Below are 17381 nucleotides of genomic sequence, written 5' to 3'. Positions count from 1 at the left end.
CCGATTAATGTTGATTGTGTTGTTCAATTTATTGCTTTAATTTATAATTAATTGAAGATTAATTATTTTGCCCCATTTCGGGTACTTCACCTAGCCTAACGTGGAACCTTAATTTTTGTCATATTTGCCAAATTTGTGAGCCTTTGAGTAAGTACGTTCTGTTTAGTTCTTGATTTTTTCTATTTGAATTTTATAGAGCATATATTGCAATTGCCGATTAATGTTGATTGTGTTGATTACGATTATCTGAATTTTGTTTGAATTTTGTTTGAATTTTGTTCTTATCATGAGTAATGTGAAATATATTCAGTTGATTAATATAAAATATATTCCTTTTGAACAAATAAAGAATATGGAAAAAAGCATTGAAGAGTTTGAGGAAATTGAGGAGGACAACTTACTGGATGATGAGCCAATGATTGGGATGTCATTCGATAGTGAGATTGAAATGTATAATTATTACAGAGAATATGGTAAAAGAAAAGGGTTTCCAGTTATGCGAAGAAGTAGTAGTAAGGGCATTGATGGGATGATACGACATGTGAGTTATGTTTGTGGGCGGAGTGGTGCAACAAGAAGCAAATCTAGTAATCCGCTAAGGCCCCAACCTAATGCAAAAATAGGTTGCAATGCTAAATTGGGAGGAGGATTAGAGGAAGACGGAAAGTGGAGGATTCGAGTTTTAAATATTAAACACAACCATACATTGTTGACTCCAACCAAGTCTAAATTTTTCCGATGTAATCGTAGCCTTAGTTCATATGCAAAAAAGAAGCTTGATGTAAATGATAGAGCAGGGATTAGATTGTCCCAAAATTATCAATCACTTGTTATTGAGGCTGGTGGGCATGAAAATGTGACATTCACAGAAAGAGATTGTAGAAATCATATACAGAAAGAAAAACGGCTACGCCTTGGGGATGGAGATGCTGCTGCTCTTCAAAACTATTTTATGAGAGTGCAGTCAGAAGACAATATGTTTTTTTTTAGTATGCAAGTGGATGATGAGGGTCGATTGAAAAATGTATTTTGGGCTGAGCCAAGGAATAGGGAAGCATACAAAGAGTTTGGAGATGTTGTTACTTTTGACACAACATACCTTACAAATAAGTATGACATGCCATTTGCTCCATTTGTGGGAGTAAATCATCATGGTCATTCTATTTTGTTTGGTTGTGGATTGATTTCACATGAGGATGTTGAGACGTTCACTTGGTTATTTCGAACGTGGCTAGCATGCATGTCCAATTCCGCTCCCATTGGAATTATTACAGACCAAGACAAGGCCATGAAAATTGCAATTGCTGCTGTCTTTCCTAATACTCGACATCGGTGGTGTTTGTGGCATATACTTAAGAAGATTCCGGATAAGCTAGGGGGCTATAAACAATATCGTGACATTAGCGATATGTTGCATTGTGCTGTTTATGATTCACAGAGCCCTGCAAAGTTCGAGGAAATTTGGCACCGCATGATTGTAGAATATGATTTGGGTGGTAATGATTGGCTACATGGCTTGTATAATGAGAGACATCATTGGGTACCATGTTACCTGAAGGATAGTTTTTGGGCTGGAATGTCAACTACTCAACGAAGTGAGAGCATGAATGCGTTTTTTGATGGTTATGTTAACTCAAAAACTGCATTGAAGCAATTTGTAGAGCAGTACAGTAATGCATTAAAGAGTAAAGTTCAAAAAGAAGTCGAAGAAGATGCCAGGTGTCTTTCACAACAAATGCCATGCGTAACATCTTACGAGATGGAGAAGCAAGTACGAGATGTGTACACCATTTTAAAGTTTCAGGAGTTTCAGAAAGAGTTGACTGCGAAGATGTATTGTGAATACGTCAATTCAATGGGTTGTGAACATATAGTCAGAGAAGATGTTAAAATTGGAGAGTTTAAGAAAAGAATTTTTTTTGAAGTACATTTTGAAAAAGATAAGGGTGAGATCAGTTGCAGTTGTTCGATGTTCCAATTTAGAGGAATTCTGTGCAGACATGCCATTTACATCATGATACGCAATGACTCGGAAGTACTTCCAGAAAAGTACATTCTACGAAGATGGAGAAAAGATGTGTGGAGATGCCATAGTAGGGTCAAAACGAGTCATGAGTTGCACGGTTGCACAGATGAGCAAAAGCGGTATGAGAAAATGTGTGTTAGGTTTGCAGAAGTTGCAAACGTGGCTGCAAGAAATGTTGAGAGTTCTAATCTTGTTTTGAATTGGATTGAGGATGTACGGAGAGATCTACCAGAGCCAATTCAATGCGAAGGTAACAACGTGGGATTTTCAGGTCAAGGAAGTTGTAGTAACAGCATGGGAATTTCAACAAATGCAACTGAGGGAGTACGTGATCCAGAAGTGAGGCGTCGGAAAGGTCGTCCACCTTGTCAAAGGAAAAAGTCAACAAGGTCTACCAAACCTAAAAAGAATTCAACACGTTCGGATGCAGAGGTTAGTTTTACCATTAATTAATTAAAATAATTTATTACATAAATGGTGCTTAAATGATTTTTTTGATGACTTTGCAGGATGGACATGCAGACAATATATTATCTTCTCAAGTGTCTATTGTAACTCCACAAGGAAGCAATATTGCAACAGTAAGTGAGGCCATATTCTTATCATTTTTCTTAATCCGTACATAACTTAATTCGTACATATTTCGAGTTATATTGTGGATCTTATGTAGACACTTCTAAATGTTGGAGGAAGTGATATTCATACGAATATATACCCATATGGAACTACAAACTATTATAATGTAAGTTGTTCACCATATATATATATATATATACTTTTTTTCATTTATTTTATCTATTGTATTTCTTATTATAACATAATGTTTGAATTTTTATAACAGCACCCACAACTCCAGCAGCACCCACAACTCCTACAGCATGGACATTTTCAACAGTTACTCTTTCAACAAGCTAATGAATATGGAGTTAATTCGGAGTTTCAACATGATTTTGGAAAATAACATTATACTTGTGTTTTTGGAGAATCATATGTTTTCTATTATACTTGTGTTTTAATTTTGGAGAATCATATGTTTGCTATTATACTTGTCTTTTAATTATGGAGAATTATATGTTTGATTGAGCATAAATGTGTAATATTTCGTTTGATTTATGCACGGTTCATTGAAGTTGCTGTTGTTGAAGCAGCTGTGATTTTGGCATGCATATGTTTATTTCCAGCAGCATGTGGTTTGGTTGGGAAGGGGGAAATGTTCAGCTGTGCAGCTGTGATTTTGGCATGCATATGTTTATTTCCAGCAGCATGTGGTTTGGTTGGGAAGGGGGAAATGTTCAGCTGTGCAGCTGTGATTTTGGCATGCATATGTTTATTTCCAGCAGCATGTGGTTTGGTTGGGAATGGGGAAATGTTCAGCTTTGCAGCTGTGATTTTGGCGTGCATATGTTTATTTGCAGCTGAAAATGGTTTGGTTGAGGTTCCATGTCCATTGAAATTAATTCAAAATTTTCCTTGTGAACCGAAAGCTATACACAATTTAATGCAAAGTTGCAAATAACAGAAAATAATATTTCAACCATAAACGTAATTTTCATTGCAAATAAGAGAAGTTAATACATTAGTTGAATGTACAATTTAAATACAATACATATTAAAATACATATAATTATTTGTGGGACATATTTTACAATAATACTTGGTTGCGAACTTCGTTGAAGTTCTCTTTCAAGCAATTCAAATTTAAGAGACAGGTATTCCATTTGATGCCCCAGCTTGCGCACTTCTCCTAGTAAGAGATCAATTTTAATCTCGCTCATATTTCGATCTTCCACCACTCGACACACAGTATATTCACTGTTCTTCCGATCGTCGTCCCATTCAAATGCCCCACATCCTTTGCACTTCCAAAACTTACGATTCGGATTCTCTCTTGTGCGTGAAGTTCGTAAGATCTTATCATTGCAGCACTTTTCACAAGTTTTTATGTGTGGATTTGGAGCTTCACTCATGCTAGAGGACATTGTGATAGAAATATCCAACCAATTTAAGCAACTGACAAGGAGAAAAAAAAAGCCGTATTAGTTAGTGAGCATTATGCAACTGGACAGGGGAAACAATATAAGACACACCAGCTACTAATCAATTCCATAAGAAAAAACAGCCACAACATTTAGTAGGCATTAAGCAATTGAAGTGGAAAAAACCTGGAGGCTGAGGCCGAAATATGCTTAAGCCATATTCAGTAGGCTTTCCCTAATCATCTAGCCATATTCAATCCAAACCTCCAACCGATAAATTTACATTTCCAATCACTTAAGCCCCCGAAATATGCTTTCACATTTGCAACCAAATCAAATTGGCTACAAGCAATTATTCCAAGCACATTAAGTCAACTAAATGCATTCACAAGCCATTACCACCATTTAAACAAAGCACACAGCCACTACCCGGATGAAAATGAAAAGAGCCAACTACCCAAAGCACAAAGCCACTTCACGAATTCGAATGCTGGCCACAAATTTCTTTAGTAAAATCTGAATGATTAGAATTAATTCCCAAATTACAATAACCAACAGCTGAAATAGGGCAAAATAAATCAATTCGTTCAACATCCAAAGCTAATATCAGTACAACCTAAAATCACTATACCCTCAACAATAACAATAACCATTCAAAATCCAAGTGGCCTAAAAAGCATACTAATTAATCTTCAATTAATCCAAGTGGCTGCATCTTTAATTACAAATTAAAGCAATAAATTGAACACTGACCTTAACAAGCCGCGTTAAGCCGATTGTGTTGGGGGAGAGAGAGTGATGCAGCTGAGATCGAGAGAGTGAGGGAGATCGGAGCTGAGAGAGTGAGGGAGAACGGAGCCACCGAGAATGAGCGCGAACGGAGCCGAGAGAGTGTGGCAAAACAGATCCAGCGAGAATGAGGGAGCACAGAGCCGGGAGAGTCAGGAAGAATGGCGTCGAGAGAATGAGGTAGAACGGAGCTGTGACTGACTGGATAAGCTGCTGGGATTTGTTGTATGGACAGATCGGAATACGAATATGCTGCTGTGTGGTTCCCGTTTTGTGTCTGTAAATTGGTGTGCATGTGATGTTCGAAAAACAAACGTGTGATTTTCCTTTTAAAGCTTGCACAAAACGCACCGTTTTGTGCAAACTTTTGTGCGCAACTTGGTGAGAACATCATTTTCCATTAAAAGAACAGTACTATTTAATTATTTACTGACATCAAGCAGTTGTCGAGGGCTTATCAACGGTTGGAATCTCTCCAAATCACATGAGGATTTTGGGATTGAATAGAAGGTTCACGGAAGTCACGTGCTTTCAATTAGTAATTATTTTCTCTCATGAAATGGACGGCGGTCTTTGAGGCTAATTATTTTTATTTGAGTGGAGAAAATATGAAAAAATAAAACTAAAATATTAGAAAATAATAAGCAGAATAAGTTAGCTAGTAAGAGGTTGTTTGTTAAATATCTTAAGTCTGAAATTTTACTAATTTCAGACATTTTTTAAAATATATTTGTTTGTTTTTTAGAACTTAATTATGTCTAATTTTCAGTCATTTATATCTGAATGGAAAAAATAAACTTTTGTAACTTTTATTTGAATGGAAAAGGTCTGAATGATAAGTAAATATTATATTCTAAAAATATCTCTATAAAATAATTTATTTCCTAAACTATAAAATCTAATCATTTTTTTTGTTTTAATTTACAATGACATAATTGTCAAATAACTAAATTTAAGATTTTTTTCATTGTAAAAACAATCAACATGCTACTTATATTCAGATATTTAAAAAAGAAAAATAAACATGTCATTCATATTTTCATAATTAGACTCATTCATACTTTAAAAAAATTCAGACTCATTTAAATTTCAAACAAAAATACAAACGCTGGCTAACTATTTAGATAAAGGTAATATGCGTTTCGGAAATTTTTTGCTATTATCATTGAGGTCCCGCTACACCGCAGCATTTCATTTGCAACTAACAATTATAATGCTGTGTTTATTCTGGAATCAATAATAGTTTTTCCATTATTCATTTACAGTAACAATAAGTAAAATCAACAAATCTTTCTGTTCAATAAATGAAAGTTAAGTGGAAGAAATGAAGAAAAAATCGGACCGATCACTTGTTTGGTTGAATTCCAAAGATGGGGGATACCAAATTGTTTGTACACTGAAAAATTATTAATTTACTAGTTTGTTTTTGCTAATTTGTAGTATATTTTTACGTAATTGAAACAGGGACCGATTAGTTTTGTGATAAATGAGCCAAGGCCCAACTATTGAAGCCCAAAAAACATTTGGAAAGCAAAAGAAGTAATTGCTAATAATAATAATAATAATAATAAAATTAAAAAAAAATTGCCGCTTGAATAGTAGGAATTTGAGGTGTCAACGTAACCGACACCCGACACGGCACTTCTATTCCTCTTATGTGATCGTGAGCTGTCGTGTTATCTTGATTTTCTTAAACAAACAAAAACATTTTTTTTTCAAATATATATATATATATATATATATATATATATTTCAACTTCAACTTCAACATAATTCTTGGCTTCAATTTGACCCACCAAAACAAGAAACACAAATTTCTCTTTTTCAAGGCTAATGGTAATGGGGAAGGTCAAGAGCTTCAAAACAGAGCATTCATTCGGTATGTCATGTTGAATATTCTTCTGTTTTTTTTTTTTTTCCATTTGTTTTGGTGTGCGTACGAACATGGATAATCTTTTGTGTTATTACATAATGGTTTGGTTGGTTATGGCGTTAGATGAAAGACTAGAGGAATCTAAAGCTATCGTTGCCAAATACCCAGATCGAGTTCCGGTATGTTTGTTTACACTGTTTATTTCTTCTGTTTATAATTAATGATGCACCAACCGTACGTACGTAATTGAAAATGGAAACCGGGCCCTCAATCCTGAATGCTTGCCCATAGGCTGCTCCAATACCGAGCATTCACTTTTCTTGCAGGAATATCTTTTCTAAAAGTATTTTTCGATAACATACTATGAGTTTTGGATTGTTTCCCATTTTATAATTTTTTATGTTTTAGATATAATTCCACAATTTCAGTGCCTTTTCAACACCTAAAGTTTTAAATAGAATGAGGTAGGCTTGCAATTTACTCTATGCACCTCGAGGGAGATTTTTATGCTTTGAACAAGAAAATAATGCCGCCGTCTATAATTGGCTAACTGATTCTCTTCTCGACACTTTGATGATTGTTTGTTGCATCTTATTGGGATTCTTTCTTATTGTTTTTGATTTTCTACAGGTGATTATTGAAAAATATTCAAGAACAGACCTGCCAGATATGGAAAAGACAAAGTAAGTTTCTTCTGCATTGTTTTTATTTGGTCAGGGAAATTTTCTGCTACTGCAACATCAATCTTTCAGTAATATCCATGTTAATGCATCAAAGTTATTTTAAAGAAGAAATGGAATGGAAGATAACTATGAGGTGAGGATCATAAAACTTAATTGCCGACAGCTTTTTATGGAGAGTTTTTGTGATTTGGAACATATGAACTTGTCGATGCTTTTGGGTCTACAAATGGATGAAAGAAAGAATTCCTGTAATGTTTGCAGAGCAGCATAATTTTTGTCTAATTGTGCTGATAACGTCTGATAACATGTGGGTTCGTGGGTCTCAACTTTTTCTATTTGCTCATTTGTTCCAGATATCTTGTTCCTCGAGACATGTCTATGGGGCATTTCATCTACATTTTGAGTAGCAGGCTTCATTTGGAGCCTGGAAAAGCGCTATTTGTATTTGTAAATAACACACTACCTCAAACGGGTATGTTTCTGATTTCATTTATTGTCATGAATAAACCACAATTTAACTAGCTAGTGTCGCAAACACACTATGTCTCAACACATGTAATTGATTTTATTCCCCCTTGGGTTGCAGCAAGTCGTATGGACTCCATCTACAAGTCTTTCAAGGATGCTGATGGCTTTCTGTATATGTGCTACAGCACCGAGAAAACCTTTGGCTAAGTATATATATGTACATATCTGTTCCTGTAAATTATCTGTAGTTCCCTAACTGTCAATGTGTACGTGCTCTGATGGTTTGGCACAGTACTCTGAAATTGTAAAATAAAATTTGTAAACATTAACAACAAATTAATGAAAGAATAAAACAACGCCATTCATTTTTTACGAAAGCAGTTCAGTTATGAAATAATAAACAATCTTGGTCATGTAACTTAGCAGAAAGTCAAATAGTTTCTTCAATGAGAATTGGCATCACAATTTTCATGTACCGACTCGCTTCTTACAATCAATCAGCATCTTGTTGCAATGGAGTCGCTATAGCTGTTGATATTCACCAAGTAATATTGGAAATTGAAAGTACTCTGTAAGTTGTAGGCAGGGCCCTTAAGGCAGGTCCGCTGACAAACCATGGCAGCGAGTGTTTTTTAGATATTGTATCGGAGAAATCAGCTCTTTAATTTAGTCTAATATAAGGAACCAAAGAGAGCAAATATATAATATTCGTCGTCTAGAGCTAAAAGAATTTTTATTTGAATTTTTTTAATTTTAATTTTTCGAGGATTCTTTCTTTGCCAGAACTCTTTTCCTTATTAGGTTTTAATTTGTGTATTTAATTTCCCTAACTGGACAGACACCGTGGACACCAATCTAGTAATTGACAAAGAAAATAACTCTTTATAAAGGTAATTAAATACACAAACCACACAAAAAACTACACTATAATTTTCCATGACAGTACAATGGGATGGTGGTTAATGTTAACTCAATAGATGTAGACATGTTTTCATTTCCCTTTTTGGATACTGAGACTCGAACTGAGGTCCTATATTCTTATGATGATTTCATAAAATAAAATAAAAAAAATGATTTGTGAGTTTTGTAATCAGGAGCCAACTTTACCAATAACCATCAATGAAGTCAATGTCATTTTTTTTTTTCATTTTTTCTTTCCTATAAATGAGGAACAATAAAAATAGTTTATTGGTAAAGAGAAGCACGAGAGAAAAACAAAAGAAATAAAGAAGAAAATGATAGAGAGCGAGTGAGTGGGTAGAGAGAGAGAGAACAAAATTCTCCGGTGCTTCTCTACACCTAGTACTACTCTGTAAATAATATAATTGTATCTCAATTTTGATGACTTCACTTGTTACGATGCCTGGCTTGCACCGCGCAAACGTCACTCGCTAGATAGCCATTCTCTCTGGCTCATTTAACTCGCTTAATGAAAGGAACGTTGGCCGACTAGAGGAAGGAGCCAGTATTTATCTGCAGTATTTTGACATTGTTAACATGTGCAAAGATGAGAAAAGAGGCTAGCACTTGACATGATTGCTGGGCATTCTTTTTTGCCTTTGTTCCTATATTTAACAAACACTTCTGCACCAAAAACACATGTATCCTCCACCAGGTACCCATTCGAAGGATTGTTAAATGTTGTAAGAGGGATGAATTGATCAAAACTGCATTGAAGCTTCAATTCACCAAAGCGTCTTTCCCTTCCCATTGCATCTATCACATGCTAAGTACCATATAAAAGAATTAGCTAGAAGAAAAAATATGGTCAATTTATGTACTAATTATATATATGCAATATTGCTTTCATAGGAGTTTGAGCAAATTTTTGTCTAAAGTGATTGCATTCCAACAAAAATCAAACTACATCCCAACTCCCAAGTATTTTAAGTGTACTCGATTACCCCAGTTCTTCTTGAATTACAATAGACTAAACTTGTTTGATTAGGTATTTTAGTGGTATTAGTAAATTAAATTAAACGGGATAAGACTTATTATCCAATACCAATAAAATTCGTGCATGCATAATTGATCAATCAACTCTAGCTATATATACATTTACTCTTCGCTTCCATCCTCTAATTTGTTAATATCTCCCTCACCAATAATCATACTAATTTAATTTCTAACTTTTCTTTTGCGTATTTTTTTCCCCTCAACGTTTCTAGGATGGTCAACGCTCGCACTATCGTTGGCATTGTTGGTACCTACGCGGTGACTTTGCTTTTGTGTTCTCTTTGTTTCAAGAAACAAGTTTGTATATGATTGGTTTTTATATTTATTGTGCAGGGAATGTCGTTTCCTTGGCCTTTTCCTCTCACCGGTGTAAGTAGCTATCTCTCACTGAACCGACACTGAATTTATTATCATTATTATCATTATTATTATTATTATCATAAGATAATAATAAAAATGTATGGTGACACACAGAGCAACGTTCTGGCGTATCATTAGGAAGAAAGATGTGGAAGAGTTCCATCCATATGCGTATATAGCAGCATGTTTGAACTGCATGTTTTGGATCCTCTACGGTCTCCCTGTTGTTCATCCTGGCAGCACTCTTGTCATCACTATTAACGCAGTTGGTCTCGCTTTAGAGCTGATCTATTTGTCCATATTTTGCTTGTACGACCGCCAAAAAAGAGGACGGGTAATTAAGTACGAATATATGTTTCTATTTTGCTCGACGTACGTGTCATCTGATCACTTGTCTAATTCTTGCTTATTTGCAGACAGTTGTTGGTCTAGGGCTTTTGGCTGAAGTGATTTTCGTAGGAGTTATTGCTATCATAACTTTTCTGGCTTTTCACACGCATACATCGAGGTCCATGTTTGTGGGAATTTTATGTGATATCTTCAACATCATCATGTATGCTTCTCCTCTCACCATCTGGGTATGTATCCCTCTCCTGCTCCAATGCCATTAATATTTATTATGTCTAGACAAAAAATCACAAACTCGAAAGTATTGGAAATGTTGTTTTTATAAAGTCCGGCGTCCGTGTCTAATAATTTTTATATAGATCATCTAATCGAAAAACTTATGATATTTTCACTTAAACTCGGTATTGATTTCAACAGCACAAGGTTATTACGACCAAAAGTGTAGAGTACATGCCATTCTTTCTCTCGTTGGCAAACTTTGCTAATGGCTGCATCTGGACGGCTTATGCTCTCATCAAGTTAGACATATACATTCTGGTAACTAAACTTCAATTCCGTGTGCACAATATTATTAATGGGAATGCTGCATGCTAGAGTCTTAATAAGTAAGTTTCCTTTTTGCTGGCAGGTTAGCAATGGTCTCGGAGCAATTCTAGGTTTCATACAACTCGTTATATATGCATGCTACTATAAATCAACTCCCAAAAAGGGAAATGATGATGACTTTGTTAAGCCAAAGCCAACTGAAGTTCAGCTCTCTGGTGCAGCCATGGCCTAAACCGATTGCATGCCTTACTAATTTGCAGTTTTGAAGAGCATACAGTTTTTTTTTTTTTTTCTTTTCTAAATGTGCTTTTAGTATTATTAACACACCAACAAAACTTGATTTAGTTATGGATTTTGTAGACATAATTTTTGCTTAATCAGATATATAAAAGTGACCTCTAAAGTAAGCTTGATTGCACTATTTACTCTCTATAGAGAAACAAAGTCTCTGTGCTGGTTTTTTCCTTTCTTTTTTTTAACTCTCACAATTAATTCAGATTTATGGGTGTTTGTTATTCAGATTTATCTGATCTTGTATAACTTAATATGGCCCAGGATGATAATGAAATACCATTTATAAGTCATGGTCAACAACGAATAAAATGTTTTACAAGCAAGCAATCAAATACTTATTACAGAGCATTGGAAACTCCATGGACAGTCACTTCTGCTTCCACCGAGCACACATCCTTCACTAGGCAGCCATTGCCTGGATTATTGAAGTAAGCGAATGAAACATATCTTGCCCACCCACTTTCTGGGTTCGAGGCACTGAACCAGAAATTAGCTGAAACACCAAATATAGTTAATTAGCACTGTTTATTTTTGGCTTATAATATTTAATTGTTTATGTTTACCAATCACAATAATTCGCTTATGCCGGACAGCTTTCGTGAATTACAACAAATGCCACTTCTCAATTTTAAAATTTCCCCTTAGAAAGACGGCCTTTGTTGTAATAAAGATACAAGTATATTGATTGCTTATTACCTTTACCAGCTATGTGCCGGGCCTGCACCTGATCCAGGAGTCGCACAGTGAACTCTGCATAAATTTTGGAACCGGGAGTAAGAGTTGCTGAATCTGCCAGAGCCAAGTACATAGCTAGATGAGTGCCGGTTCCATGGCGCCGTCCCTTAGGATATAGTTGTATCTTCCTGCAACAAACAACGATTTAGGAGTTGCATAATCACTGCATTTTTTTCAGTAACTCTTTTTTACGGATACCAAACAACTTTTAAAAGAAAACGCAGAGTATCTGCACTTGAAAATTCTTATAGAAATGAATTCATAGGTGGGAGAAAATTAAAGGAGATCCTATCTCTGATACCATTTCTGGTCTCCAGAATTGAACACTTGTGAGTCACAACATTCTGAGCGTAACTTTGAGAAGTTTTCGATCCTCCAGACATGCTTAATACTGGGTGCATCTTTGATCATTGACAAGCACTCTCCTTTACCTGTGCTTCTTTCTTTACAAACAAATACTTCTGCTCCAAACACACACGTGTCCTCCAAGAGGAATCCATTAGAAGCATCATTAAAAGCTTTAATGGGGATAAATTCATCAAATCCCCATTCAAGCTTCAACCTATGAAACCGCCTTTCGGCTCCCATGGCATCTAAGGCATGACGAATGAGATAAAAATTAGGAGAAGGAACGTGATTTTTGAGGAAACAAAAGAAAGGCATATAAATATTCAAGAGCTTGAGTGAGATAAGATAAGATTAAAATTATTGAACTTGCCTATTGAATTGCACCAAAGTAAAGTTTTAACAAGAAAGAAGATGGTAGCTCTTGTTAAGAGTTAGTATGACCAGTGCCTAATGGACTTGTTTGGAAAATTGTAATCGGTCTATTAGATGTGTATTATATTCAATAGCAATTTATGGTAACCTTGAAGTATCAGGAAGTTGTCTTTGTTTTGATCAAGCAAAAACAATCTGAAAACTGCATAGACCTCCCAACCAAGCTGGAGTGAGCTTGTGTTTGCCATTGCTAAGTAGACAGAAATGTGCTCTTTCACGTTCTTGCTTTTATTTCCAGCTGGGTACAGAACCAATTTCCTGAAATCACGCAAGTCAATGGAGTTTGAAAAATGAACATGTGCTTTGGTTCATGATAATTAAAAAATAACAATAATGTACCATTTGTAGCCTCCAGCTTCAAAATCCCCGGTTTCATATTTCTCCACTGAAGTTTTCAAAAGCAAAGAAAAAGAATTTATTTTGACTGTGTAATGAGTTGGTGATGCTCCCGAAATTGATAATGCGAACCCTGCAAAGGTGATCTAATTATTTACATGCTCTTGATACCAATATATATATAAGAGCTAAACATTTCAATGTGTTTATATATGAACATGGGAATGTGAATACGCAGGCGCACACATAAGCAGACAGGCTGCAACAAAAGAGGATCATACGATCTATTTCGTCACCCGTGGCAGCAAAATTCCTGACAGAATTTGTAGTGATACAGGTGCACTGAGGTTGTGGCCGTTCGCAAACTGGTTCTGCGAATCCTGCAAAGGTGATCTAAGTACTTATATGTTCTTGCTATATATATGAATACATGAATACACACATAAACAGACAGGCGGCAACAAAAGAGGATCATACCAAATATTTGTGGAGGCATGACTTCCATGGCAACAAAATTCCTGACAGAATTGTTTGTAGTGATACAGGTGAAAGAAATCAGCTTTTTAGTGTATTTATAAGGAACAAGATTAAATTAATATTCCAAACTTGATAGTGTTTTAAGGATCACAAAAGTGTTTGCTTTGCTTGGATGGCTTTTTGAAAAGAGAATAAGCATCCATTCTAATCTTTCGGGTGCGGACAAGCTTAAACAAAGAAGGTTTTGAGGCATGGCATATACTTTTCCAAACTTACATTAATCATAAACTGAACAAGGCACCAAACTGAATTTGCACGTAACTTAAACAAAGATTCTCTTTCATTCAGTAACCTTCTGATCATACGAGGAAAAAAGATTGCAGCACAAAGAAAAAAAGGAAAAAGCCTGTGCCCTGTAGCTACTGCAAACCATTTCAACTAGGCATTATGTGCACTTCAATCACCGGCTTTGGGTATGTTAGTTATTGGTGTTTGGTAAACATCATTGTTTCAAGTAAAAGTAATCTGTTGTGCTATTAAAATCAAGAGGCACGTAATGAAAGAACAGTAGCTGAAGTATCTAGCAAGTGATCACTTTTGTGTTGGCCGTTGATACTTATCAATCACTTGCATACTTATATTTGACAATAAATGATTTTATTTCACAATAGATATAAACTGCAATCCCTCAATTCGACTTTCTAAATAATGAATTTCTATGGGGAAAAAACAATTAATTCGTCCCTCAGCTTTAGGAAATGAGGAATTTTAAATATTTTTGAAGTATTATATCAATCATATAATAAGTAAATGATATTATGACACGTGTGTATGTAATTGATGGTTATATAAAATTTAACTACACATATCATATATGCATTAATTAATTGTATTAAATCTAAAAAAGTTAAATGAGGAATCCAAGTTGACCAAGTTCTCTCCAACATTTCTCCTAGTAGCTTCTTTCATTATTTCTTGGATTTTTCTCAACACATTTACCATTAACCAACGTTTTGAACATACTCTACCCAACTCATTACAGCGCGAGTTGTTGCATTGAAATGAAGAATTCATCGTTCTTTTGCATCTTTCACTTTTATCGTTGTCACTTATTAGTTTTAACAAAAAATGTCGTAATCCCATTTTGTGAAGTTTGACATTTTTCTTTCCATTAAATGTTAATTCTATATAGAAATTATAAGATATTTTTATGAGTGTCCCAAGTTCAAGAGTCAAACATTTATATTTTTGCGAAAAAGAGGTTGAAAAAGGAGATCATTTTAAATAAGAGTGGTGCTATTTGCACCCCTTCAAAATCCTTATAAAACACTTCTTATGTGCTTACAATTTTAACTTCTAATAAAACTTCCAAAAAATAAAATAAAAAATCAAGCTCGCTTCCTTAAATCAAACTGCAGGTTTCTTTTTAAACCTTTTATCGTTACCGTAGCTTCCTGCCTGCATTTTTGCAGCAAATGAAATCCAAAATTAAGGATTGTTATACAAATAATTTTGGAAGAAACAAATCATTTAAGTTTTATTTTTGTTGGGAAGTTCATAAGAAAAATTTTGTTGGGAAGTTCATTAGATAAAAACAAAAATGTATACTGACACACAGAACAACGTTCTGACGTATCATTAGGAAGAAAGATGTGGAAGTGTTCCATCCATATAGTTCCTCCGAAATTATCTTCTTCAACTCCTCGAATGCGCGTTGGCATTCTTCGAACCAATGTCACGTTCTGTTTTTCTTGAGTAATTCACCAGCCCAATGAATGAGTGAAGTTCGGACATTTTCGAGGGAGGTTCCCATTCGAGGATGGCCTTCACCTTCGCGTTTTCCACCATGAGTTTTTCACCTGCAATTTTGTGGCCAAGGAACTCCACCTCTTGTTGAGCGAATGAGCACTTCTTCATTTTGAGGAAAAACTCATTGTCTCGAAGTACTTGGAGGACTTGTCGCAAATGTTAGGCATGCTCCTCGAGCGTGGTGCTATACACCACGATGTCGTCCAAGTATACAACCACAAAACGGTCGAGGAATGATTGGAATACCTTGTTCATGAGTGTACAAAAAGTGACGGGTGTATTAGTGAGACCAAATGGCATGACAAGGAAATCGAAAGACCCGTACCTTGTTGTGTATGTTGTTTTCGGTTCGTCTCCCTTGGCGATGCGCACTTGATAGTACCTGGAGCGCAAGTCAAGTTTGGTAAAGTATCCCGACTTGCCAAGCAAGTCGAAGAGATCCGATATCAAGGGAATTGAGTACTTGTTCTTGATAGTGATATTGTTGAGTGTTTTATAGTCGAAGCACATCTGTAGCGATCCGTCCTTTTTCTTTTGGAAGAAGATCGGTGCACCAAAAGGGGCATTTGAGGGGCAAATGTAACCTACGTCCAGCAAGTCCTTGAGTTGTCTCTGCAACTCCTCAAGTTCGAGTGGTGGCATGCGGTAGGGCACCAAGGCTAGTGGTTTTGCGCCTTGTTCCAACTCAATAGCATAATCTACCTTTTGTCGAGGTGGGAGCTTCTTCGGAAGTTCAGGAGGCATCACGTCATTGAACTTATTGAGAACGACTTCTATTCGTAGAGGACTTGGCTTGGTGATTTTTCGCAATCTCCTTCCTCGTTTAGTTCTCGAATAGAGACCAAGAATCTTGGGTCCTTCTTGAAAGTTCTTTTGAATTGCATGACCGAGAGTGTCTTCTCATCGGACTTGCCTCGTTCCGTGGGAACCATGCATGCCTTACTTCCATCAAGGATGCTTAGGGAGTTTGTAGCGGGCAGCGGGAAGGCATGGACTTGATCGAAAAATTCCATTCCGAGGACCATCTTGAAGTCATCCATGGGGCATAATGGAGAAGTCAAGTTTTACGCTCCATGTCTCAAGCATTATGTGCACGCCTTGTGCGATACCCGTAATGGGCTTGGCGGGCGAGTTCACCGCCTTCATCGTGCCTCCCTCCTTAGTGGACTTGAGGCCTAGACGCTTGGCCTCATCTACGGACATGAAGTTGTGTGTCGCTCCCGTGTCTAGCAGCGCGTGAACTGACTGTCCGTTTCTGTTTGCGCTTACATACATGAGCATTTTTTTAGTGAATGTGGACTGTTGGTGATTGGGTGCGCCAAAACATTAGAGAGAACCCATGCTGAGTTGGGGTTCTTCCGTGGACATTGTGGGGTTGCTCTTGAGGATAGTCGTGTACCCAATGAGGCCGTAACATATGAAGCATGGGCTTCGCGGCTTTGGCGCCTCCTTTTTGCCCTTCGAATTACCTTGCGCGCTCTTGTTGCTAGGAGGTTTTTTCTGCCCCTAATTTTTGCGATTGTTGCCCTTATCTTTGCGTCTCTCTCCTACACCTTTGCCTATGTTGGCCTTTTTATCCTTGGATTGGGTGGAGTATTCAGTGAGCGACTCCGCTATGGCGATGGCGTCGTCAAGTGTTTAAAAACACCCCGCTTATTAAGTTCGATCTTAGCCCAATCCTTGAGGCCGTCTTGGAAGTAGAAGAGTGAGTTCTTGTTGAACATATCGCTTATCTCGAGCATGAGGGTAGTGAATTCGTTGATGTAGTCTTGAATACTACCCAATTGTTTAAGATGACGTAGGTGCGCTAGCGCTTTCTTTTCCGCATTGCTTGGGGCGAACTGCTTTCAGAGTTCTTGCTTGAAGTCGGCCCAAGTATCGATGGTGCAAATGTCTTTGCCCATCTCGTTATGCTTTCAACACCA

At 36.4% G+C, this 17381-nt stretch overlaps 4 protein-coding genes and 1 long non-coding RNA gene across 6 annotated transcripts; 3 read left to right on the top strand and 2 right to left on the bottom strand.

The window, feature by feature from the left end:
- The first annotated feature begins 352 nt into the window (after positions 1–352).
- Positions 353–2987, top strand: LOC127903770 (protein FAR1-RELATED SEQUENCE 5-like). The gene is made up of 4 exons (XM_052444608.1): positions 353–2458; positions 2536–2607; positions 2697–2768; positions 2868–2987. Exons 1-4 carry the CDS (start codon positions 353–355, stop codon positions 2985–2987), a joined length of 2370 nt encoding a protein of 789 aa, XP_052300568.1.
- Positions 2988–3555: 568 nt separating this feature from the next.
- On the bottom strand, positions 3556–5061 carry LOC127901914 (uncharacterized). Its single transcript, XR_008054234.1, has 2 exons — positions 4756–5061; positions 3556–4036 (listed from the first exon to the last, which is right to left on the bottom strand). It is a non-coding gene; the product is annotated as an uncharacterized LOC127901914 (long non-coding RNA).
- A 1455-nt stretch (positions 5062–6516) lies between these two features.
- Positions 6517–8192, top strand: LOC102618951 (autophagy-related protein 8i). Its single transcript, XM_006488688.4, has 5 exons — positions 6517–6670; positions 6788–6843; positions 7295–7347; positions 7701–7819; positions 7934–8192. The coding sequence occupies exons 1-5, from the start codon at positions 6625–6627 to the stop codon at positions 8020–8022; spliced, it is 363 nt and encodes a 120-aa protein (XP_006488751.1). The 5' UTR covers positions 6517–6624; the 3' UTR covers positions 8023–8192.
- Positions 8193–10231: 2039 nt separating this feature from the next.
- LOC107174256 (bidirectional sugar transporter SWEET4-like) lies at positions 10232–11444 on the top strand. The gene is made up of 4 exons (XM_015533452.3): positions 10232–10465; positions 10548–10709; positions 10897–11016; positions 11108–11444. The coding sequence occupies exons 1-4, from the start codon at positions 10232–10234 to the stop codon at positions 11255–11257; spliced, it is 666 nt and encodes a 221-aa protein (XP_015388938.2). The 3' UTR covers positions 11258–11444.
- Positions 11445–11585: 141 nt separating this feature from the next.
- LOC102619254 (hypothetical protein) lies at positions 11586–13790 on the bottom strand. 2 transcript variants are annotated; one of them, XM_006488689.4, is made up of 7 exons: positions 13648–13790; positions 13452–13550; positions 13174–13303; positions 12923–13092; positions 12356–12647; positions 12016–12182; positions 11586–11812 (listed from the first exon to the last, which is right to left on the bottom strand). In XM_006488689.4, exons 1-7 carry the CDS (start codon positions 13673–13675, stop codon positions 11658–11660), a joined length of 1041 nt encoding a protein of 346 aa, XP_006488752.1. In that variant the 5' UTR covers positions 13676–13790; the 3' UTR covers positions 11586–11657. The 2 variants fall into 2 exon arrangements, with proteins under 2 accessions (XP_006488752.1, XP_015388956.1); XM_015533470.3 differs by having other exon boundaries at positions 13452–13541; positions 13648–13710.
- Between the last annotated feature and the right edge of the window lie 3591 nt (positions 13791–17381).

The sequence above is a fragment of the Citrus sinensis genome, chromosome 1 (assembly GCF_022201045.2).
Source record: "Citrus sinensis cultivar Valencia sweet orange chromosome 1, DVS_A1.0, whole genome shotgun sequence".
In the NCBI taxonomy this organism is placed as follows: domain Eukaryota; kingdom Viridiplantae; phylum Streptophyta; class Magnoliopsida; order Sapindales; family Rutaceae; genus Citrus; species Citrus sinensis.
The sequence above is the reverse complement of the archived record's forward strand: the minus strand, read 5'-3'. Positions and strand labels throughout refer to the sequence as shown.